This window comes from Canis lupus, chromosome 27, assembly GCF_011100685.1.
Source record: "Canis lupus familiaris isolate Mischka breed German Shepherd chromosome 27, alternate assembly UU_Cfam_GSD_1.0, whole genome shotgun sequence".
NCBI classification, from domain to species: Eukaryota; Metazoa; Chordata; class Mammalia; order Carnivora; family Canidae; genus Canis; species Canis lupus.
Window position 1 is genome coordinate 42,372,461 of NC_049248.1, and position 23,075 is coordinate 42,395,535.

The 23,075-nt window shown below is 35.6% G+C and overlaps 1 protein-coding gene across 9 annotated transcripts in view; it reads left to right on the forward strand.

Annotated features, from left to right (window-relative positions):
* LARP4 (La ribonucleoprotein 4) overlaps positions 1-23,075 on the forward strand; it is a 182,327-nt gene that overhangs the window by 153,949 nt on the left and 5,303 nt on the right. For 7 of the 9 annotated variants that reach the window (XM_038577646.1, XM_038577647.1, XM_038577645.1 and 4 more), the window contains 7 exons: positions 7,117-7,329; positions 8,020-8,123; positions 13,683-13,895; positions 14,530-14,578; positions 17,075-17,236; positions 22,073-22,197; positions 22,312-22,477. In XM_038577646.1, coding sequence (XP_038433574.1) covers positions 7,117-7,329; positions 8,020-8,123; positions 13,683-13,895; positions 14,530-14,578; positions 17,075-17,236; positions 22,073-22,197; positions 22,312-22,477 — 1,032 coding nt within the window. Of the gene's footprint in view, positions 1-1,286; positions 1,394-7,116; positions 7,330-8,019; positions 8,124-13,682; positions 13,900-14,529; positions 14,579-17,074; positions 17,237-22,072; positions 22,198-22,311; positions 22,478-23,075 lie in introns of those variants that run through there. The other 2 variants (XM_038577650.1, XM_038577651.1) reach the window with 2 other exon arrangements.

The following is a 23,075-nucleotide window of genomic DNA, read 5'->3' on the forward strand; positions in this document are numbered from 1 at the left end:
ACCATATTATTGCATGTATTGGTAGTTCATTCTTTTATTGCCAAATAGTAGAAATGTACTGTAGTTTGGTTAGTCTCTTTTTAAATCTTTTTTTCTATTTTAATAAAGTTTGATTGTTGGTCTTACTATGAATTATAAGAGTTCTTTATAATTCCTGGATATAAGTTTTTTGTCAGGAGTGTGTTTATATTGCAAATCTATTTCCCCTAGGCTGTTACTTGCCTTCTTGTTTTCGTAACAGTGCATATTTGAAGAGCAGAAGTTTTGGAGGTTTTTGTTATTGTTGTTTTAATGGAAGCGTAGTTGATGTACAATATTAGTTTCAGGTGTCCATTGTAGTGATTCAAAATTTATATACATAGGAAGTGATCACCATCATAAAGCTAGCTACCATCTGTCACCATACAAACTTGTTACAATATTTATAACTACATTCCATATATATCCGTTACATCCCCATGACTTAACTTATTTTATAACTGGAAATTTGTACCTTTTAATTTTCCCCTATTTCATCCATCCTTCCACCCTATTCCCCCCTGGCAATCATCAGATTTTTATCCTGAATAAGTGAGTTTCTGTTTTGTTTGTATTGTTTGTTTAGATTCCATATATAAGTGAAATCACCCAGTATTTTTTCCCTGACTTATTTCACTTTGCATGATATTATCAGTGTTGTGGCAAATGGCAAGATTTCGTTCTTTTTTAGAGCTGAATAATATTCCTGTGTGTGTGTGTGTGTGTGTGTGTGTACAATGCTTTCATCTATTGATGGACACTTAAGTTGCATTTATATCTTGGCTATTGTAAGTAAGGCTACAGTGGACATAGGGATTTTTTTCAAGTTAGCATTTTTGTTTTCATTGGATAGTATGCAGAGGTGGGATTGCTGGATTATGTGGTAGTTGTATTTTATTTTTTGAGAAACCTTCATACTTTTTTTCCATAGCAGCTGCATCATTTTGCATTCCCACCAACAGTGTACAGAAGTTGCCCTTTTCCCCATATCCTTACCAACATTGTTACTACTTTTTTTTTTAAATATAGCCTTGTGACAGGTGTGAGGAGATAACCTCATTGTGATTTTGATTTGCATTTCCCTGATGGTTGGTGATGTTGAGCATCTTTTCATGTGTCTGTTGGACATCTGTATGACTTCTTTGGAGAAATGTCTCTTCAGGTCCTCTCCCTGTTTTTTAAATTGTTTTGTGTTTTTTTGATACTGAGTTGTGTGAGTTATTTATGTATTTTGGATATTAATTCCTTATCATTGTTATCATTTGCAGATATCTTCCATTCAGTGGGTTGCCTTTCCATTTGGCTGATGGTTTCCTTTACTGTGCAAAAGCTTTGATGTTGGGCAGCCCTGGTGGCGCAGCGGTTTGGCGCCGCCTGCAGCCCGGGGTGTGATCCTGGAGACCCGGGATCGAGTCCCACATCGGGCTTCCTGCATGGAGCCTGCTTCTCCTTCTGCCTGTGTCTCTGCCTCTCTTTCGCTCTCTCTGAATGAATAAATAAATAAATCTTTAAAAAAAAAAAAAAGCTTTGATGTTTGACATAGTCCATTTGTTTATTTTTGCTTTTGTTTCCCTTGCCTGCGGAGACACATCCAAAAAAATATTGCTAATACTGATGTCAGAGAGTTTACTGCCTTTGTTTTCTTCTAGGAATTTTTTATTTCTGGTCTTATATTTAAGTCTTTAATCCATTTTGAGTTTATTTTTGTATGTAGTATAAAAAAGTGGTCCAGTTTCATGATTTTGCATGTTAGTTTTCCCAACACCATTTACTGAAGAGACTGTCTTTTCCACATTGCATATTCCTGCCTCCTTTGTCGAAAAGTAATTGACCAAAGAGCAGAAGTTTAAAAAAGAAAAATTAGGGGCAGCCCCGGTGGCGCAGCGGTTTAGCACAGCCTACAGCGTGGGGTGTGATCCTGGAGACCCGGGATCGAGTCCCACATTGGGCTTCCTGCCTGGGGCCTGCTTCTCCCTCTGCCTGTGTCTCTGCCTCTCTCTTGCTCTCTCTGAATGAATAAATAAATAAATCTTTTAAAAAATTAGTGTTTAATTTTAATAAAATCTGTTTTTATATCTCACTTTTCTTTTAGGGTTCATTATTTTTGTCTTGCCTGAAATCAATGTCTTCTCTGTTCATGAATATTTTCTTTGTGGTTTCTTCTAGAAGTATACTTTGACATTTAGATTATACTCACATTTAGATTTTATGATCTACTTCAAGTTTCTTTTGTATGTTGTGAAGAGTCAGGGTTCTTTTTCAAAATGTACATACATTTGTTCCAGCATTACCTGTTGAAAAGATTCTTGGTCACTTTGTTAACTATTTCTTGATCGTATATGCTTGGTCTATTTCTAGACTCTGTTCCATTGATCTGTATATCTTTAAATCAGTTCCCTACCGTCTTGATTACTGTAGCTTTATGAAAAGTTACAAGATCAGGTAATGTCTTAAGTTCTCAAATTTTTGACTTTCCAGAATTACTTTAGGTATTCCAGGTCCTTGATATTTCCATAGACATTTTCAAATCAGTTTGTCAGTTTTACAAAAATGCCTGTTGGGATTTTGACTGCGATTTCATCTAATTTGGAAAAATCACCACCTTCATTATATTTAATCTTCTGATGTGCCTCTCTAAAGTTATTTAGGCTTTTGGTTTCTCAGCATTGCTTTCTAGTTTTCAGTGTACAAGCCTTTGCCTATTTTGTCAAATCTATTAATATTAGGTAAGAGAAATAATCATTTTTGTTTGTTTGGGACTTTGAAATTTTGTGTGTATTTGTTGCATTGATGTAGTCCACTTAACCAATAAAAATCTCCTTGTAATTCTTTTCCTAAATCTATAAAGCATATTGTATTAAATGTAAAAAAACCTACTTGGAGCATATTAACATGACATATTTACTACTTAATACTCTTCGATACGGTGTAAAATTAATTTACAGTATATTGATTTCTGCTTTATAGGTACAGTGTATACAAATACAAAATGGAAATATTGTAATTCTGTTCTTTTTTTTTTTTTTTTTTAATTTTTATTTATTTATGATAGTCACACAGAAAGAGAGAGAGAGGCAGAGACATAGGCAGAGGGAGAAGCAGGCTCCATGCACCGGGAGCCCGACGTGGGATTCGATCCTGGGTCTCCAGGATCGCGCCCTGGGCCAAAGGCAGGCGCCAAACCGCTGCGCCACCCAGGGATCCCTGTAATTCTGTTCTTAAGAAAAGTATTAATGGAGAGTTACTTTTATTTTAAAGTAGTTAAAATATGGGATCCCTGGGTGGCGCAGCGGTTTAGCGCCTGCCTTTGGCCCAGGGCGCGATCCTGGAGACCCGGGATCAAATACCGTGTCGGGCTCCCTGCATGGAGCCTGCTTCTCCCTCTGCCTGTGTCTCTGCCTCTCTCTCTCTCTCTCTGTGACTATCATGAATAAATAAATAAAATCTTAAAAAAAAAAAAACTTAAAAAAAATAAAGTAGTTAAAAAATGTGAAAATAAAATGTATTTTTTTAGAATAATGCCTTTAAATTAGACCTTAAACTTTCTCTTTTAGATTTTTTTTTTAAGATTTTATTTATTTATTCATGAGAGACACAGAGAGAGAGAGAGAGAGAGAGAGAGAGGCAGAGACACAGGCAGAGGGAGAAGCAGGCTCCACGCAGGGAGTCCGATATGGGACTTGATCCTGGGACTTGATCCTGGAACTCAGATCACGCCCTGAGCCGAAGGCAGATACTCAACCACTGAGCCACTCAGGCGTCCCAGGGATTTTTCCTGATTACCATTTTTTTTGTTCTCAGTTTAAATCTGTAGTTTCATCTTAAACCTATTTATTTTTTCTTTGGGAAGTATGTTGAAATAACTGTTTCTTGTTTTATAGAGTTTCTCATACATTTTGCTAGCTATATTTTTTTACTGTGTTTATAAAATTTACTATCTTTATACAGTGCAATTGTACTAAACGCATTCACCACATCCATTCATGTTAACTCTTTTCATCTTGTAAAACTGAAATTCTAGACCTATTAAACAGTAACTCTCCATTCTCTCCTCCTTCCAGCCCCTGACAACCACCACCATTATTCTTTTGGTCTGTGATTTTTTTACTATTCTAATTACTTCATATAAATGAAATCATACAGTATTTGTTTCTTTGTGACTGGTTTATTTCACTTAACATAATGTCTTCAAGGTTTATCCATGTAGCATATTGTAGAATTTCCTTCCTTTTTAAAGCTGAATAACATTCCACTGTATGTATATACCACATTTTACTTAACACGTTAATTTGTTGATGGACACTTGGGTTGCTTTTGCATTTTAGCTATTGTGAATAATGCTGCAGTGAACATGGGTATACAACTGTCTCTTCGAGACCCTGCTTTCAGTTATTTTGGGTATATACCCACAAGTAGAATTGCTGGGTCATGTTGTAATTCTGAGGTTTTTGAGCTACTTCTATACTGTGTTCACAGGATCTATACCATTTTACATTCCTGCCAATAGTGCACAAGGGTTCCAATTTCTCCACATCCTCTCCAACACTTATTCTTTTCTGCTTGTTTTATAATAAGAGTCATCTTATTGGATATGAGGTGTATCTCATTGTAGTTTTATTTGCATTTCTGTAATGAGTAATGGTTTTGAACATCTTTTCATATGTTTATTGACCATTTGTATATTGTCTTTGGAGAAATGTCTATTCAAGTCCTTTGCCCACTTTTGAATTGGCTAGTTATATTTTTTTAGTGTAATTTAGCATGATCCTCTGTCCTCTGTACTTCATGCAAATTGGTAGCCAGATTTAGAGGCTTGATCAAAATAATGGTTTGATTTGGAAGCAGCAGAGAGAGAACAAAAAACCTGTGTTTTTGTGTCTGTCTTTTATGCTGGGTGTTACTGATCATTGACTAAATCTATTAATTAAAGGCTACAAAGAGGTGCTAGTTTCAGGCTTTCTTTTTTCCATTTATTAGTTGAAGGGCTTCTATAAAGAAAAGCTTGCCATCATTTTTATTACCTTGAGGTATAGCTCATATTGAATGCATGATAAGTGCTCGGTACTAGCTTTTATTATCAGTTTTTGAAAATAATGTGTTAGTTCCCTGGGAACCTTAAAAAGTGACTATTCTGATGTTTTTTGTTGTTGGATATTTAAACATATTTGGTGTATTTATTATCCTCATTGATGAATTATGGCCTCCTTGAGTTAACCTTTGGTCAAATTTTCAGTGGTTTGCCTGTTCCTAGTAATTTTTAGTGGTTTGCTTATTCCTAGTGTGACAAGATGTTCCAGTGTCTTTTATGTTTTGTGTCAAAGGCCTAGGGTCAGTCAAGTCCTAAGTCAGAGTCCTCACTTTAATGGGAGGGTGATATTTTGCAGCCCACTGGGTAGGTACAAGAAGTTTTCATGGTTATTGGTATGCTCATCGTTTCAAAGCCTTTCATTGGACAAAGCTATGAAAGAATGTGTGTATTTGTTTTTAACAAAAATATATCATGAGTTTATGCTGATACTTCTGATTTAAATTCAGGCTTTACATGATTTTTACTACTTCAGCCTCATATCTGTATCTCCTTTATCCCATGTGAAAATCTCAGATTTCTGTGACCCCAGTATAATTACTGATTTGCTGTATCCCATAATCACACACAAAAATATCAGAATAGCAATATCAGTAGGATTATAATTCTGGAAACAAATTAAGTTTTTTTTTTTTTTTTTACTTTACTTTGCCTTGTGGTTTATTCCTAAGGAACATTTATAACAGTTGATTTTATTATGGCTCAAAATCACTTAGGATTTCTCTATTATTAATTGGATGCACATTTAGGTTAATTTTGCTTTTAACTTTTACAGTTGATTTTTAAAATTTTATTTTCAATGTGTTTATGGTTTAAAAGTAATGCCTCAAACAGTGTATTAAGTACATATTCATAGATACATATGTGTGTATACAAGTATATCTTTATATCACTATCTGACTTAGCTAACCAATAGCTTACTATATATATTCTTGATCCTCCTTGCTTTACTTTTTTTTTTTTAAACAGTAATAATGTATTCTACAAATCACTCTAATAATATTTAGAGCAGTTCCTCAGTTCTTTTTACATCTGCATGATACTCAATTGTGTGGATGTACTATAGTGTATTCAACCATTGATGGACTGTTCAGTTATTTAGTGTATGTGTGTGAGGAGTAGTTCCCTCCCCTTCCCTATTACAATTAGTATTAGTGAACAGCTGTGTGCATTTTTTTAAACTTTTTAGTTCAATGTATATTTGGAAAAAAATTCTTAGAAGTGAGATTAATGAGATATGGTAAATACATATATGGTTTTGGAAGATATTGCTAAATTTTTGTTTATAAGAATTATGCTATTTTATATTCCCATCATCAGTATATTTTTTTTCCATCATCAGTATATTTAGAGTGCCTATTTTCCCACAACCTTATCAACAGAGTAGTTGTCAAATTTTTGTATTTTTGCCAGTCCTATAAGCAAGAAATGTTAATTCCACTTTTTTTAAGATTGTATTTATTCATGAGAGACATAGAGAGGCAGAGACATAGGCAGAGGGAGAAGCAGACTCCCCGCATGGAGCCTGATGTGGAACTCAATTCCGGACGCTGGGATTATGCCCTGAGCTGAAGGCAGACGCTCAACCATTGAGCCACCCAGGCATCCCTGTTAATTCCATTTTAATTGCATTTCTCCTACAAGCAAGATTTAGCATCTTTTCATATGTTTAAGAGTCATTTGCCTTCCTTTTCTCTGTGAACTCTGTTCATTTCTCTAATACATTTTTTATCTCTGTTTTTAGAATTTGTATACTATGAATATTAGCCCCTTTGTCATAAGTTGCAGTTCTTTTGACTATCTTGACTTTTGTAGTTTTACGTTGTTCATTGTTGTACTTGCCATGCAAAAGTTTTTTAAATAGCTTAAAGCTATCCTTTCCTTTTGCTCCACTGACTCTATAAGTAGGCAAAAATAATATGGTTGGTTAAATATGTTTAAAATGTAAATTAAATATACTTGTGAAAATATACACTGAGTTCTTCATTATAATGTGTTCTTCTTGCTTCTAGGCAAGGATAAAAGCCATCAATACATTTTTTGCTAAGAATGGTTATCGATTAATGGATTCTAGCATGTATAGTCAGCCCATTCAAACTCAAGCACAGTATGCCTCACCAGTTTTTATGCAGCCTGTATATAATCCTCACCAACAATACTCGGTCTATAGTATTGTGCCTCAGTCTTGGTCACCAAATCCTGCACCTTACTTTGAAACACCACTGGTAAGTGAGATCCTTAGAGAATTATAAAATTTTTCATTCAAGCTGAAATTTTAAGAAATCAGCTAGAGTAATCACTTTTTATTATTGTGTTTTGTGTTGATACTGATTTCTTTCTGGTTTTTAAGGTAGAGATAAGGATATCAAGGATATCTAATTCCCATGTGACTAAGAGTTGAGCTATTTGGTTCCTATTTTATTCTTTAGATTTTGCTGAATAAATTAAAATAAGAGATTGGATAAATCCTGATTAGTTTTAAAATGCTTTAAACTTTTTCAGAGAGAAATGTTAAAATAAAGTACAATAAAATACTTTATTATATTTAATAATTTATTTAAAATAAATAAAAATAAAGTACATTTATTAAGTAATGACTTAATGATTCCTTTTTCTGTAAATCAAGTGATACTTGAACAAGTGACTGTTACAAAAGTGAGTAAGTAAAATGCTTAAGATTATTTTTGCATTGTAAAAGAAACTGAGGGGGAGCCTTGTTGGCTTTAGTTGGTGGAGCATGTGACTCTTGATCTCAGGGTTGTGAATTCAAACTTCATGTTGGGTGTAGAGATTACTTAAAAATAAAAAATCTTAAAAATTTGATCCTAGGTTAGTTCATCAGGAGTTTATTAAACCTTTACACTAGGTTTTACCCTTTTTTAAAAATTGCTTTTAAACATTGCATTTTCTTTTAGGCTCCCTTTCCCAATGGTAGTTTTGTGAATGGCTTTAATGCACCAGGATCTTATAAAACAAATGCTGCTGCTGTGAATATGCCTCGACCATTCCAAAAAAATCGGTAAGGTAAAAGTCGTAGGGGAATAAGGGCATCTGGATTATTCAGTCAGTTAAGTGTCCAACTCTTGCTTTCAGCTCAGGTCTTGGTCTCAGGGTCATGAGTTCAAGCCCTGTATTGAGCTCCATGCTCAGTATGGAGCCTACATAAAAACAAACAAAAATGGGGATCCCTGGATGGCTCAGCGGTTTGGCGCCTGCCTTCGGCCCAGGGCGTGATCCTGGAGTCCTGGGATCGAGTCCCACATTGGGCTCCTTGCATGGAGCCTGCTCTTCCCTCTGCCTGTGTCTCTGCGCCTCTCTCTCTCTCTCTCTCTCTTTCTCATAAATGAATAAAATCTTTAAAAAACAAAAATAGGGCAGCCCGGGTGGCTCAGCGTTTTAGCGCCGCCTTCAGCCCAGGGCGTAATCCTGGAATCCTGGAGACCGAGGATCGAGTCCCATGTCAGGCTCCCTGCATGGAGCCTGCTTCTCCCTCTGCCTGTGTCTCTGCCTCTCTCTCTCTCCTCTCTGTGTATTCTCATGAATAAATAAAATCTTAAAAAAAAATAAAATAAAAATAAAAAACAAAAATATAGTGGATTATGTTGTACACAATTCCCAGTAGTTCTTAAAATATTACTGTGTTAATAGCAGTGCTTATTTACAGATTTAGTAAAAAAACTTAAATGATTTACTTTAGAATTAATAAACACACTTTGACTTTAGAGTAGGTAATGTGTGTAAAAAATACTTAGAACTGAGATTGTACATAATACATACTGATTTTTTTTTCATACTGATTTTTTAATAAAATAGAAAATTGTTTTATGATAGTAACAAAATCTGGTATTTAAGTACCATTTAGTATGTTAAATAGGTAACATTTTGGAAAATGAGAGTTTTTTTGAGGATAGAAGTGTTAGCTGATTTCAGTATTGTATGCTGGGAATATGAGTTATTTGGGATTTTTGAGAATTGACTTTTGAAATTTCCACGAACTGTAGTGTTCAGCAGACAAAACTAACGTTTATGGAACATTAATGTCTAAAGCTTTGTTAAAGACTACATATTTTATCACAATTTTCATAACCCTGTAAGATAGATAGTTATTATATCTATTTAAGATGAGGAAATTGAGACATAAAAGGTTAAATATCATGTCTGTGAGCATGTAGCTAGTAACAGAGAGAACCAAAAGTTTGAACCCACACAATCTGACTTCAAAGCCAACACTTAAAAAAAAAGTGTTCTAAATAAATTATTGAGAACTCAGGGAATTATTTGCTATCATATAAAAGATAAGTCTCTAAGTGTTATTTTTATATAAACAATTGATAATAACTTGGGGACGCCTGGGCTCAGCGGTTAAGCGTCTGCCTTCCTTCAGCTCAGGGCATGATCCTGGAGTCCCAGGATTGAGTTCCACATCTGGCTCCCTGCACGGAGCTTCTTCCTTTGCCTATGTCTCTGCCTCTCTCTTTCTGTGTCTCTCATGAATGAATAAATAAAATCTTAAAAAAAAAAATAACTTGGTATATATTATGGCTTTTGACAGTATGAGTGACCTAAGAACAAAGGGCTTATATAGTTGCTTAGATTTATTTAATAGTTTCACATTTATTGTTTTTTGTTTGCTTATTTTGTGGGCCTCCTGAGTTTTGGATTTTGGCTTTTTAAATTATTTCTCCAGTGATTTTCTCTTGCCAGATCTCATTCTCCCAGTTGATTCTTTTTGGCAAGGAGACTAGATGGGGTGTGTTCTTCTGAAATTACTTCTAGGAACTTAATTCTTTTTTGTAAGGTTTACTTGAAACATGCTTCACTGGAGAAAGAATACTCGTAGTATTAAATATTCTCAGTGGATTCTGGAGGCATTCATGTGTACCATCCTCTGATAGTCATAGTTTTTTGTATTCATTTTAATTGTCACAATTAGTTAAAACATTTGAAAATTGTTTTTAAGTGTCATAAAAATTTTACTACATATGCCCATTCTTACTGCTTTATGAAATTTCAAATGTAATCTCGTCATATGACAAGATGAAAGATTCTTCATAGATAAAAGAATTTTTAAAAATAAATGAAAAATAGATTATTGTGCTCTTGTAGATGATTCTTAGTTTGGTAATAAAGTAACAACTGCAAAATTCATGTATTCCTGGGACATACGAATAGAAGTACAGGGAGCCTCATATATTGTCCTTTAATCCCATCCTGTTCAAAAAGGTTAATTTCCAATGAGCACATAGAATGGTGTTTAAATCTGGAAAGACCTTTGTTAATGGCGTAGTTTTAACTCCTTTTATAGATGAAGAAAGTGAAAGCTCTTGAGGACAAAAGTCTTGCTTAGAGTTACATGACTAGGTATTATCAGCAGACTTGAGATTAGATCCTTCCTTTCTTCTACCATAACTGGTAAAGCTTTCTGTTAAAAATAATTTAATTAGAATAAATGACAGCTTGCAACTTCCTTGTTAGAAAATACAGATTAGGGATCCCTGGGTGGCACAGCGGTTTGGCGCCTGCCTTTGGCCCAGGTCGCGATCCTGGAGACCCGGGATCGAATCCCACATCGGGCTCCCGGTGCATGGAGCCTGCTTCTCCCTCTGCCTGTGTCTCTGCCTCTCTCTCTCTCTCTCTCTCTCTCTCTCTCTCTGTGACTATCATAAATAAATAAAAATTAAAAAAAAAAAGAAAATACAGATTACTCTGATTAGAAATAGCTTTTAGAAATATGTATCTGTTGATTTCACCTTTTTTTTTTTAAGAGTGATTTTTGCTTTAGACAGTTGAGTATACATCTTTCTTATCAGATAGACTAAAAGCAATTTTTTATTTTATTTTATTTATGATAGTCACACAGAGAGAGAGAGAGAGGCAGAGACATAGGCAGAGGGAGAAGCAGGCTCCATGCACCGGGAGCCCGATGTGGGATTCGATCCCGGGTCTCCAGGATCGCGCCCTGGGCCAAAGGCAGGTGCCAAACCGCTGCACCACCCAGGGATCCCCTAAAAGCAATTTTTAACTAATAACTAAAAGTACTAGCAATTTGTAGATTTTTGACTAAAAAATGTATTAAATGGGTTCTTGGTGTTCCTTTATTGTCACTTGTTTTTATTTGCTGTGCTTTCTTGGTGAAAAGGTTGAAATTACAATAACAAAGCCAAGAATGATAGTCCAGTCATCCTTGCTTATAAGAGATGTGCCTATGCTTTTAAAGGTACAAGTTTAGTATAATTTTGCTTGTTATTCAAAACCATTCATGTACCATCCTTTTTTGTATACTTGACCAATACAGATTGTTAGTTTTTAGTTACAAAAATTATACATGAGTAGTACTTTATTCTTCTTCTTTTTTTTTTTTTTTTAAGATTTTATTTATTTATTCATGACAGACATAAAGGGAGAAAGAGGCAGAGACACAGGCAGAGGGAGAAGCAGGCTCCATGCAGGGAGCCTGATGTGGGACTCGATCCTGGGACTCCAGGATCGCGACTTGGGCCAAAGGCAGGCGCTAAACCACTGAGCCACCCAGGGATCCCCTACTTTCTTCTTATAAAATGTAAATACTACAGATGAAACTAAGATAGCTTTTTAACTAATCTTAATTCTTATTTCTTCTAAAAAGTGACCACTTCCAGACCTTTATTTTTATTTATTTACTTATTTAAAGTTCTTGGTCAAGGAGAAAGTAACTTTAAGAAAGCCCTTTTGTGGTTTTATATGAACCTTGTTAATAGCCCAGTGATGATCACTAGACCTACTTAGAGTAGGACTAACTTTCAGAAGTCTGGGCATTTTTCTACCTTTCATACTTTATCTTCCTGTCATTTTACTACTTCCTTTCTCTCTTTTATCACTTATTTTTTATCTTTCTTTTTTTCTTTTGCCTAGACTGAGATTGTAAGTCCCTCTCAGTGAAGGGTAAGATTATGAGATCTGAGGGCTATTTAAACATAATGACTTAGTTGTTAGGTATATTGAAATGCAATGAGAAGATTTAGGTGAATGATAGTTTCTGAACAGATATGTAAACAGCTCATGAAGTCATTTTCAGATACAGATAATACAAATATTTTGAAAAAACTTTGTGTTGACATTCTACAGTTTTCATCATTATTAAAAATCTATTTTGTGACAAATGATTACTTTGAAAAGTATAATCTTAATGAAAGTCAAACCAACTTTGTAGCCTTGTTTTTATATTTAAATTAAATGGTAGTAACCTAATTTTTTATTTTCTGTGAAGAATAGGGTTGGAGATGTTGGAATAGGCTAGAGATGTTGTTGGAATTAATGTTTAATTGTTGGGCTTAAAATTATTTTGAAGTTTTAAATCTGAATTCAGAGAACCAGGAATTGTCAATGTGTTATTAATATAAATTTATAACTATGAAAATACACTGTAAAATAGAATATATAAATTATAAGTAAAAAATCTGGGATCCCTGCGTGGCTCAGCAGTTTAGCACCTGTCTTTGGCCTGGGGCGTGATCCTGGAGTCCCAGGATCAAATCCCACATCAGTCTCCCTGCATGGAGCTACTTCTCCCTCCACCTGTGTCTCTGCCTCTCTCACTCTCTCTGTGTCTCTCATAAATAAAGAAGATCTTTAAAAAAAAAAAAAATCTCATACCTCCTTGTAAATCTGCTATAGAGCCAAGAACCTCCATTGCTTGGGCTTACTTTAGAGGTTTTCACTGTTGGTTGAATACAGCCTCTCCTGTACCCTAGCTTTAGCTGCTTACACATTGTTATTGGGTGTTTATATCCACCATCCAATATAAAAGCTACCCTTGTTCATAGTTATCGGGGTTTCTTGCTTGTTTTTACTAGATTCTATACTTAATTCATGAAACCATGCCAGGCTATTTGTTACATTATATTTTCCTAGCTTTTTCTTTTCCCCCACATATGATCTTTGAACAACTAATTTAGCTGGGATTTTAATATATTGCACTGTTCTCTGGTTTTCATTGTGACTCCCCTAAAGAGCCTCTTTAAACTCCCCTCCCAGTTTTTCCCTGTGAAAGTTGAGTATTGGAGATTAACATTATTTATGTAATGTATGTGTATCTGTGCTTTATAAAAGGATAAGATTAGGATTTTTTGTCCCTTCCACACTCTCCCCCTCCTCCGCCCAATGAACCTTTTTTATTCCCACTAGGCACGGTGATATTGCCCCATTGAGAAATATGGCATAAACTCATTAATAGCTTAAAACCTGGCTGATGTAGATATGTCAAGGCTGCAACGGTGTTAAGTTAGCTAAAAATCCTAATTGTATCTTGAGCATTGAGGTAGAAGTAGCTTCATCCTGAAGAATTTGGGATCTTACACCACATCTCTCCAAACAACTTTTTTAAATGTAAAAATGCCTTGCCTTTTAAAAATAATATATTTGGGATATAAAAGAGTTTATATTTTTATAATGTGACCCTTTTATGTTTAACTTAATTTGTGGAAAATCAGAATACAGTAGAATGCAATTTTAACTTGTCCTGTTAGATAGTTTTACCATTAAGAGGAAGGATTCTCTGTCTTGATTTATCTTCTCATTTGTGATCTTATATTTCTTGTAGTGTGAAGCCTCATTTTAGGTCATCGAGTGGTTCAGAACACTCGACAGAGGGCTCTGTGTCCTTAGGGGATGGACCATTAAACAGATCTAGTTCAAGGAATTTTCCAACTGAACGGCATAACCCTACAGTAACAGGGCATCAGGAGCAAAGCTACCTGCCAAAAGAAACTCCTGTTTTACAGATGGAACAGAATGGGGACTATGGTAGGGGCAGGTAAGGAAATATGGTAATAAATATGGATAAGGTATATGAAAATTCTTTGTAATGTGAGTATTTGAAAAACGTGATCTAGTGAGTAGTTTTTGTTTTAACTTGGTGTATGGTTATGCTAAATGAATACAGCACTCACATAATATGGATTAATAGTTTTGATAACTATTAAGAAATTTATATTACCCATATAGAATATAGCTCTGAGTCAGAGGTTTATAAAGTTACTCTGAAGTTCTTTATGGTTCACTGAGGAAAGAATAGCTTAGAAAGATTAGATGCTATTATCTGTATTCTAGTTCAGTTTCTTACAACTTTTTAACAATGGGGATGGGATTAAACTTTATTGCCTGCTCTGCCTGAATGAAACAACTGAACCCTGATATACTTCTGGTGTGCAAGGAGCACTACTTAATAAAAATGGACCCAACTTGGTGGCGATGGTAGTAGATGAAGTTTTTGGTAGATTAGTTTAGGATCCTTTCAGAAGAATATATATTCATCTCCTAATAATAAGGGAGATACAGGAAATATAGTTAAACTAGAAATTCACCCATCTTTGACAGAATATATATATTTGAAGAAACTTATGAGTTGTACCTCCCATCATCCTCACCTTTTTTGTCGTTGTTAAAAGGAGAACTCTTTTCAGAGGTCGAAGACGACGGGAAGATGATAGAGTCCCAGTAAGTATTTTTTTTTTTTACCTTTATTACATCTATTCGTTTATTTTTGATTTTTGTGACTTAGTATGGCACTGGCTTGTGGTTGGTCTTTCCAGGTTTTTGTTTTATTGATTATTATATCAGGCAAAAGTAAATAGAACCTGTGCTTTGACCCTAAAATATCCACTGCTACCACCTGCCCCACTCTTTTTTTTTTTTTCCCCACTCTTAAAGCCATATATAATTAGGGATTTTATCTGGGTTACTCATGGTTTTTAAGAATTACTTGAATACCTAATATATTCACATGGTTTAAAAATGAAAGTATTCAATGGAAAGTTTATTACTTTATTAATGGAAATTTAAGTAGTTTGAATCTTTCAATCTTACAAACAGTGCTATGATAATTTCATATAACCATCATTTCTGATGTGTGTGCAATAACACCTGAAGGAGAATCCCTAGAAATAGGATTTCTGGGTCACAATTCAGTAAGTTGCTGCCGGCTTACAGCTTTCTAGAGGGGTTGTGCCAATTTACATTCTGACAGACATTGAACAAAAGTTCCCATTTATTGATAGCCCTATAAATATATGTTTTTTTTTTTTTTTGCCAACTTGATAAAGTTTATCATTCACTTATAAAGCTCTCTGGATGGTGTTGGAAACTGTTGTTACTTGCGGGGAGCAATTTTTTACCTACTACTTATCCACTAATTTTATAACGCTGCTTATAGATTAAAAAAATTGTTTTACGGTTCTAGACATATTTTTGTTTAAATTTTGGCTTACCTTCAAATTAGTCACATTTTTGTTTTTTGTTTTTTTGGTGGCTTGTTCATGGGGAACGTTTGCTATATCTTAGTATATATGTGCTGCCGAAGCGAGCACAGTTTGCCATATCTTAACTGAGAGCAAAAGGAGTTGAGAAATCAGAATGATGTAGGAACACACAGAGGTCTCAAGAACACCCTGCCTAGAATTTGCAGACAAATCATAAATTTGTAGTATAATACTTATTTTACATGTATAAGTAAGTGAACTGTATACATATATAAGTGTACTCACTGTGAACTTTTTAAAACAGTATTGTTTTCTCATTTATAAATTTCTGTACCATGAGTAGCCATGATATGGCAACAACTTTCTTAGGATACTATTACAGTAGTCCACATGAATCCTTAAGTGGCCCTGAACAATTGAGGAGAGGAGAGATTAGTTTTGAAGTCCGTTTAATATGTTGAAAATATATCAAGAATTGAGAACTGAAGGTTGGGGTGAAGAAAAAGAAGACAAGCATGCTTTCCAGTAGGAAAGGCAGAGTGAAGGTGCCTTTGTACAGGAAGGAGATTTTAGCTAGAGATAAAATTTAGGATTTGCAAGCTTACCCAAAGTAATTGAAATCCTAAGAGTGGATAAAATTATTCAGGGAACTCTGCACAGTAATTTAAATAGAGTGGTCAAGAAGGGAACTTTGGGAAAAAAAAAAAAAAAAGGAACTTTGGGAACATAGTAGCTTTGAGCTGAAGAATGAGATTATTAAAAAAAAAAAAAAGAATGAGGTTATTTATTATGATATTTGAAGTATCCAAGCAAAATGTGAGTAGAGAGGGCTAAAAGGCAAACGGATGTCTAGATTTAAGGTAAAGGTCTGGGCTAACAATGTTATAAGTGTGCAATTCAGTGAGTTTTGATAAATTTCCAGTGGAGTGTAGCCAAAAAGTCACCAAAAGTGAACAAGGATTGTTGGTAAGGGTTGTTTGCATATAGGTAACAGTTGAAGTCATGAATAGTAGCTATCACACAGGGAAAGTATGGAATTGAAAAGAGTAGTAACCACATAGAAACTAAAACTGTCAAAGTGAATGGGTAGAGAGAGAAAAGGAACTGCTTGTGAGATCTGAAAATCAAGAGAAAGCAGTATCACAGAAGCTAAGGAGGAATGAACTCCCATGCCAGGCACTATATGAATTTAGGGGGAAAAAAGTCTGTCAGATTTTGCATTGTGGAAGGCATTGGTGACTTGTCAAAGCAGTTTTAGTAGTGATGAGGAAGTAGGGGAGAAAGTACAAGTGAGAGGCTTGTCAGAGTATACAGGACAGTGGGTTTGGAAGGGCAGATCAGGAAATTTTTCAAGGAAGGATATTGCTCTCTTCAGACTATGTGAAAGGAGAAAAGCTGATGGCAAATTGAGGTCACAATAGGGGTTTTTGTTTTTATTTTTGTTCTGGAGGGGGAATATCACAAATTTAGAAAGCAAATAGTGGAGATTGGGTAACAGGCTTAAGAGTGACAAAGTTTGCAAAAGGAACAGGAGAGGGACTTGACTAAAGGTAAGTAGGATTGATAACGAAAAATGAAAGCTCAACTGAAACAAGAAGCCAGGAATTGTAGTGGAAAAACAGTTCTGTGTCTTAGCATAGAGTTTTGTTTGTTTCCTTGCAGCTTTCAGCTTCTGTGGTACAGGATTGGAGAATGAGATTGGCATGTGACCTATTTTATGATTTGTGTCTTTTAGAGACCCCAGTCTTCATCAGCTGAAGCAAAGGCTCCAACACCAAAGTTTGACTTACTAGCCTCAAATTTTCCTCCTTTACCTGGAAGTTCATCAAGAACTCCAGGTGAACTTGTTTTGGAGAGTAGAATGTCTGATGTTGTTAAAGGTGTCTACAAAGAAAAGGTAAACACTGAGGCATCAATCTTTTACCTTATGGGCCTTTGGAGTTATTATTTGAAGTTTTATTTGCACGTAATATGTTTTTATTTTTTTTTAAGATTTTATTTATTTATTCATGAGAGACACGGGGGGTGGATGGGGGGGCACGCAGAGACACAGACAGAGGGAGAAGCAGGCTCCATGCAGAGAGCCCAACATGGGACTCAATCCCGGGTCTCCAGGATCACACCCTGGGCTGAAGACGGCGCCAGACTGCTGAGCCACCGGGGCTGCCCTGCAATATGTGTTTCTATCATAGTTTTTATTCATGGGATTGTCAGCCTACTTTGAGTATTATAAAAAGATCTAGGATAAAGCTACACAGGCCAATAAAATGTTTCTTCTCTTTTGCATGTCTTTGAATCAGTCAGCTCAGTTTGGTAGAATCAATTAATGCAAGCTGGTGGAAAGTATTGTTTGTGCTTAGGTGTCTATAATTAGTCAATGATATAAATGAATCCTAAGTTAGTTTGGTAAACTCAGGCTTTCAAATAATGGAGAGTTGATGTCAAAAGTTTAGGACATTGACCTTTAGGATAGGTATCCCATCCAAAATTATTTTTGAGTGTAGACCTCTTCCAGTGCTTTTTACAATACACAAATTTTTCTCACTTTCTTCCCCTTTTTTCTTAATTCAATTTCTGTTTTTATTTTATATATACATACATAGGCTTATGGAGAAAAATAGTAGGTCCCTGCAACCACTTAGACTCTGGTAACTTGGGATCCCTGGGTGGCGCAGCGGTTTGGCGCCTGCCTTTGGCCCAGGGCGCGATCCTGGAGACCCGGGATCGAGTCCCACGTCAGGCTCCCGGTGCATGGAGCCTGCTTCTCCCTCTGCCGTGTCTCTGCCTCTCTCTCTCTCTCTCTCTGTGACTATCATAAATAAATAAGAATTAATTAAAAAAAAAAGACTCTAGTAACTTTTTCTCCTATTGTTTTCCCCTGTGTTTCTTTTTTTTTTCCCCTGTGTTTCTAATTAACATGGTTATACTGCTCACTCATTCTCTCTTCTCTTCTCTTCTCCTCTTCTTCTTCTTTTTCTTCTTCTTCTCTCTCTCTCTCTCTCTCTCTCTCTCTCTCTCTTTCCTCTTCTTAGTATGGGGCTTTTAATGTGGGCCTTGAACTCACAACCCCAAGATCAAGAGTTGTGTGCACCACTGACAGCCAGCCAGACATCCCAATATACTTCATTTCTTGACTTTCCAATTTTTGGAATTGTCTATTAGCTTTCCATTTAGAACCTAAGGATTTAGCTCTCTCAAGCCAACATACTTTTCTCTTCCTCCCTGTATACTGTATTGCATCATATCTAGGATACCATCCATTACAAGATGCCCATTATTTTAGTATCACTAAGAAAGTAAAAAGCATTGCCAGTTATATTAGGATATACCATCATTTATAAGTCACCCCTTGGTATTACCTTTTTCTCCCCTCATAACTGGACCTCATAGTATATTACCATTATTTCTCCTTTCTTATACTCTCAGTGGCCTACTACACAACTGTGTAGCTGGGACTTGACTACCATCATCCTGAGAATTTTCCTTACTCTCTCATGTTGGATCCTCTTTTTCTTACTCTTGTTTTTCTTGCTGTGTTATGGTGGGTCACGTCTTCCTGAGCTTCCTGAATAAGTGTTTTTTAGTATAAATTTAAAAATGTTTTTCTGTTTTCACATTGCATCAGTAGCTTATTTCTGTAGAATTCTGTACTAGAAATCATTTTCCCATGGAATTTTGAAGGTATTTCTTTGTCTTTCCTTGTTTAAAAAAAAATTGTGCAATATTGCATTCATTTCATCAGCTTTAAGATAGACATTTTTTCATGTTTTCTACCTTTGAAAATCAGACTATCCTATAATTGAAAGTTATTGTAGTTTAAGTAGCAGTGTTTTTTCTTAGTAATACATAAAATAATGATGTGTCTTACCATCGATGGCTTCTCCCATTTGCTGAAGTGTGATTCATACACACATATTTTTAAAGAATAATAATAAGATGTATTTCCCCTTGTAATCCCAACCCACAACTGTGGACAGTGAATATCACCAACATCTTAGCAATACCATATGGCTCCCCTCCCCTATTACAGTTCCTCCTATTCCTTCCCTTCCTCCTCATCAGAGATAAACATCCTGACTTTGCAGTAATACATTTCTTGCTTTTCTTTATAGTTTTAGTATTCCAAGATGGGAAACTTCTTCTGTAGAATAGGGCTGGATAGTAACTACTTTAGGCTTGTGAGCTGTATGCTAAAAACTTAAAAACCACTCTTAGCTCATAGACCATACCAACAAAAGTCAGAGGCTGGATTTGGCCAACAGACCTTGGTTTGTCAACCCCTAACCTACAGAGCATACTGTTCAGTGTGCCTGTTTTTTAACACAACATAAATGGAGTATGTATTCTTCTCTTACTTCTTTCATTCTATATTGTGTCAAATTTGTCACTGTTGATACAAATGACTAGTTCATTTTTCACTATTTTAGTCTTTTGTTAAAATGTCATTATTCTACTGTTGATGGACACTGTTGTCTCTGACATTACAAGCAATTCTGCTGTGAATGTTCTAACCACACATACACACTGTTTTTAGGGTCTGTACATAGTGGAATTGCTGAGTGATAGGGCATCTTTTAAAATTTAATTACTGTTGAGGTTAAGTTACCTTTTCATGTTTTATTGGCCATTTGAGTTCTCTTTGTAAAGTGTCAGATATTTGGCTTTTTTTTTCCTATTAGGTTGTATTTTATCTTACAGATTCATAGAATTTTAAATTTTATTTTGGATACTAATCCATTGTCAGTTATGTATGTTACTAATTATGATTTGTTTTCAGTGTTTAGTATTTGTGAGTGAAAAGTTCTCATTTTAGTAGGTTCATATTTATCAGTCTTCTTGGTTTGTGGGGGTTTTTTTGTATCATGCTTAGGAAATGATCAGGCTTCTGGAGATCCTTTCCAGAAATCTTCATTCTTTTTTTTTTTTTTTTTTTTTTTTTTTAATTTTTATTTATTTATGATAGTCACAGAGAGAGAGAGAGAGGCAGAGACATATAGGCAGAGGGAGAAGCAGGCTCCATGCACCGGGAGCCCGACGTGGGATTCGATCCCGGGTCTCCAGGATCGCGCCCTGGGCCAAAGGCAGGCGCTAAACCGCTGCGCCACCCAGGGATCCCAGAAATCTTCATTCTGATTCTCCTGTGACTTCTTTTTTCCCTCTCTGGAGGCCTTTGGGATCTTTTATTTATCCCTGGTGTATCCAGTGAAGTGTCGTGAAGGTGTCTTTTGCTATGGCTCTTTTTTAATTTATTGCACTGGGTAGACCCTTTCAGTCTGGAACTCGTCCTTACATGCTAGAAAATTTTCCTGTATTATCTCTTCGATAAATCCTTCATTTTTTTCTTTTTTCTTGAACTCTTAATTTGATACTGTACCTTGTAGATTGAACCTCTGATTTTGTTGTTTTGGCTTTCCTAATTTTAATTTTTGTTCTTGTCTATATTTCCTACAAAGTTTTTCTGAACCTGCTGAAATTTCTATTTCATCAATCGACTAATATCCAAGACTCACTATTGTTTTTCTTTTTCTTTTTTAAATTGTGGCAAAATGCACATTATATAAAATTTACCATCTTAAGGGGTGCCTGGGTGGTTCAGTCAATTTTTTTGGCTTTGGTCCTGATCTCAGGGTGTTAAGGTGAGAACAAGCCCCACATAAGCTCTACGCTCAATGTAGAGTCTGCTTGAAATTGTCTCCCAATTCAGGTGTTCTTTCTAGTGCACACATGTGTGCTTGCTCTCCCTCTCCCTCTCTCTCTCTCTCTCTCTTTCTCTCTCTCTCACACACACACACACACGCTCTTTCTCAAATAAATCCTTAAAAAATTTTTACCATCTTAAGCATTGTTCAAAGTGTGCAATTCAGTTGTATTAAATACATTTACATTGTTGTGCATCTGATCTCCAGAACTCTTTATATTGTAAATATAAAATGCTGTAGGGGACACCTTGCTGACTCAGTTGGTAGAGCATGTAACTCTTGGTCTCTGGGTTGTGAGTTCAAGCCCCACATTGGGTGTAGAGATTCCTTACAAAACAAAATCTTTAAAAAATAAAATAAAACACTATACCTGTTATACCTGACTCCCATTCCCCTTTACTACCCCCTTCCCTCAGCCCCTGTCAACCACCATTCCACTTTGTCTATATAAATGTGAGTACTCAAGGTATCTCATATAAGTGGAATCATATAGTATTAGTCTTTTTATGACTGGCTTATTTCACTTAGCATAATGTTCTCAAGGTTCATCCATTGTGGTAGTATGTACCGGTACTTTATTCCTTTCATTGCACAGAAATGTTCCATTATATGGATATACTACATTTTGTTTATCCATTCACCAATTGATGAACATTTAGGGTTGTTCCCAGTGTTTTGGCTGCTATAAAATAATGCTACTATGAACATTTGTGTGTAGACATATTTTCTCTTGAGTATATACTATTGGGTCATATGGTAACTGTTCATCTTTTTGAGGAACTGCCAGACTATTTTCCAAGATGCACCATTTTGCATTGCCACTCTCAGTGTATGAGAGTTCCAGTATCTCCATTTCATCACAGACATTATTTATTGATTATAGACATCCTAGTGAATGCAAAGTGGTATCTCATTGTGGTTTTGATTTGCATTTCCCTAATGACTGATGATGATTGAGCATCTTTACAAGTGCTTATTGGCCATTTGGAGAAGGGTCTATATGAGTTAATTTTTAAATATGTTTTTATTTTAAGGATAACGAAGAGTTGAGAGTTAGTTGCCCATTGCCTGCAGAGGATGAACAGACAGACTGCACCTCTGCACAGCAACTAAGTATGAGTACCAGTCCTCTTTGTACAGCTGAGCTTCCTGCATTAAGGTACAGTTTCAATATAGAAGATCTTCCACATTAAGGTGACTTTCTCTTCTGATCATGTGCTCAGCTGTTTCTGTATGCTGTATTAAGTCTGATGTTAAGCTTTCTTTTCCTTAGCACAACTCAGCAAGAAAAGGATCCAGTAGAGGATTCCACTGTTCAGAAGGATGTGCTCAACCAGACAAATACAGTTTCTCCCCCAAGTACTGCAAAGCCATCAAGGACAAATAGTGCTTCACCATGTAATATAAACATAAATGCAGCTGTAGCTGTGGCCCTACAGGTAACTTGATGAATTTAATATGTGAAAAAAAATAATTGGTTAAATAATGAGATTTTTATTCTCCACAAAAGTCTTTGCTGGAGCAGAGACATTTGGAAGTAGCCAAATGGAGGCCATCTGCCTCAAATGAAGCTAAAGGAGTTTATAAAAGATTTTATTTATTTATTTGAGCAAGAGAGAGAGCATTAGTGGGGGAGGAGCAGAGTAAAAGGAAGAAGCAGGCTCTCTGCTTCAGCTGAGCAGGGAACCCCACGTGGGGCTTGATCCTAGGACCCCAAGATCATGACCTGGACCAAAGGCAGACACTTAACCAACTGAACCACCCAGGTGCCCCCATTATGTGTTGTTTTAATGACTTTTTGATCATCTTCTATTAATTGAAGCTTCTTTTTTAGGTTATGATGAATATATTATTTTGGGGCTAAAGAGGCTTTGAGCCCCCTGGAAAGTCTTTTTAAATAATGTGTAACAAGTCTTATGACAGCCACTCCCATTTTAATTGTCACAACTTTTCATTCATTGATATAACTAGTTGTATTTTGGTGTAGTTCCTTTTTTCTAGGTTAAGGACATTTTATTTTGTTGTTTAATAATAGCA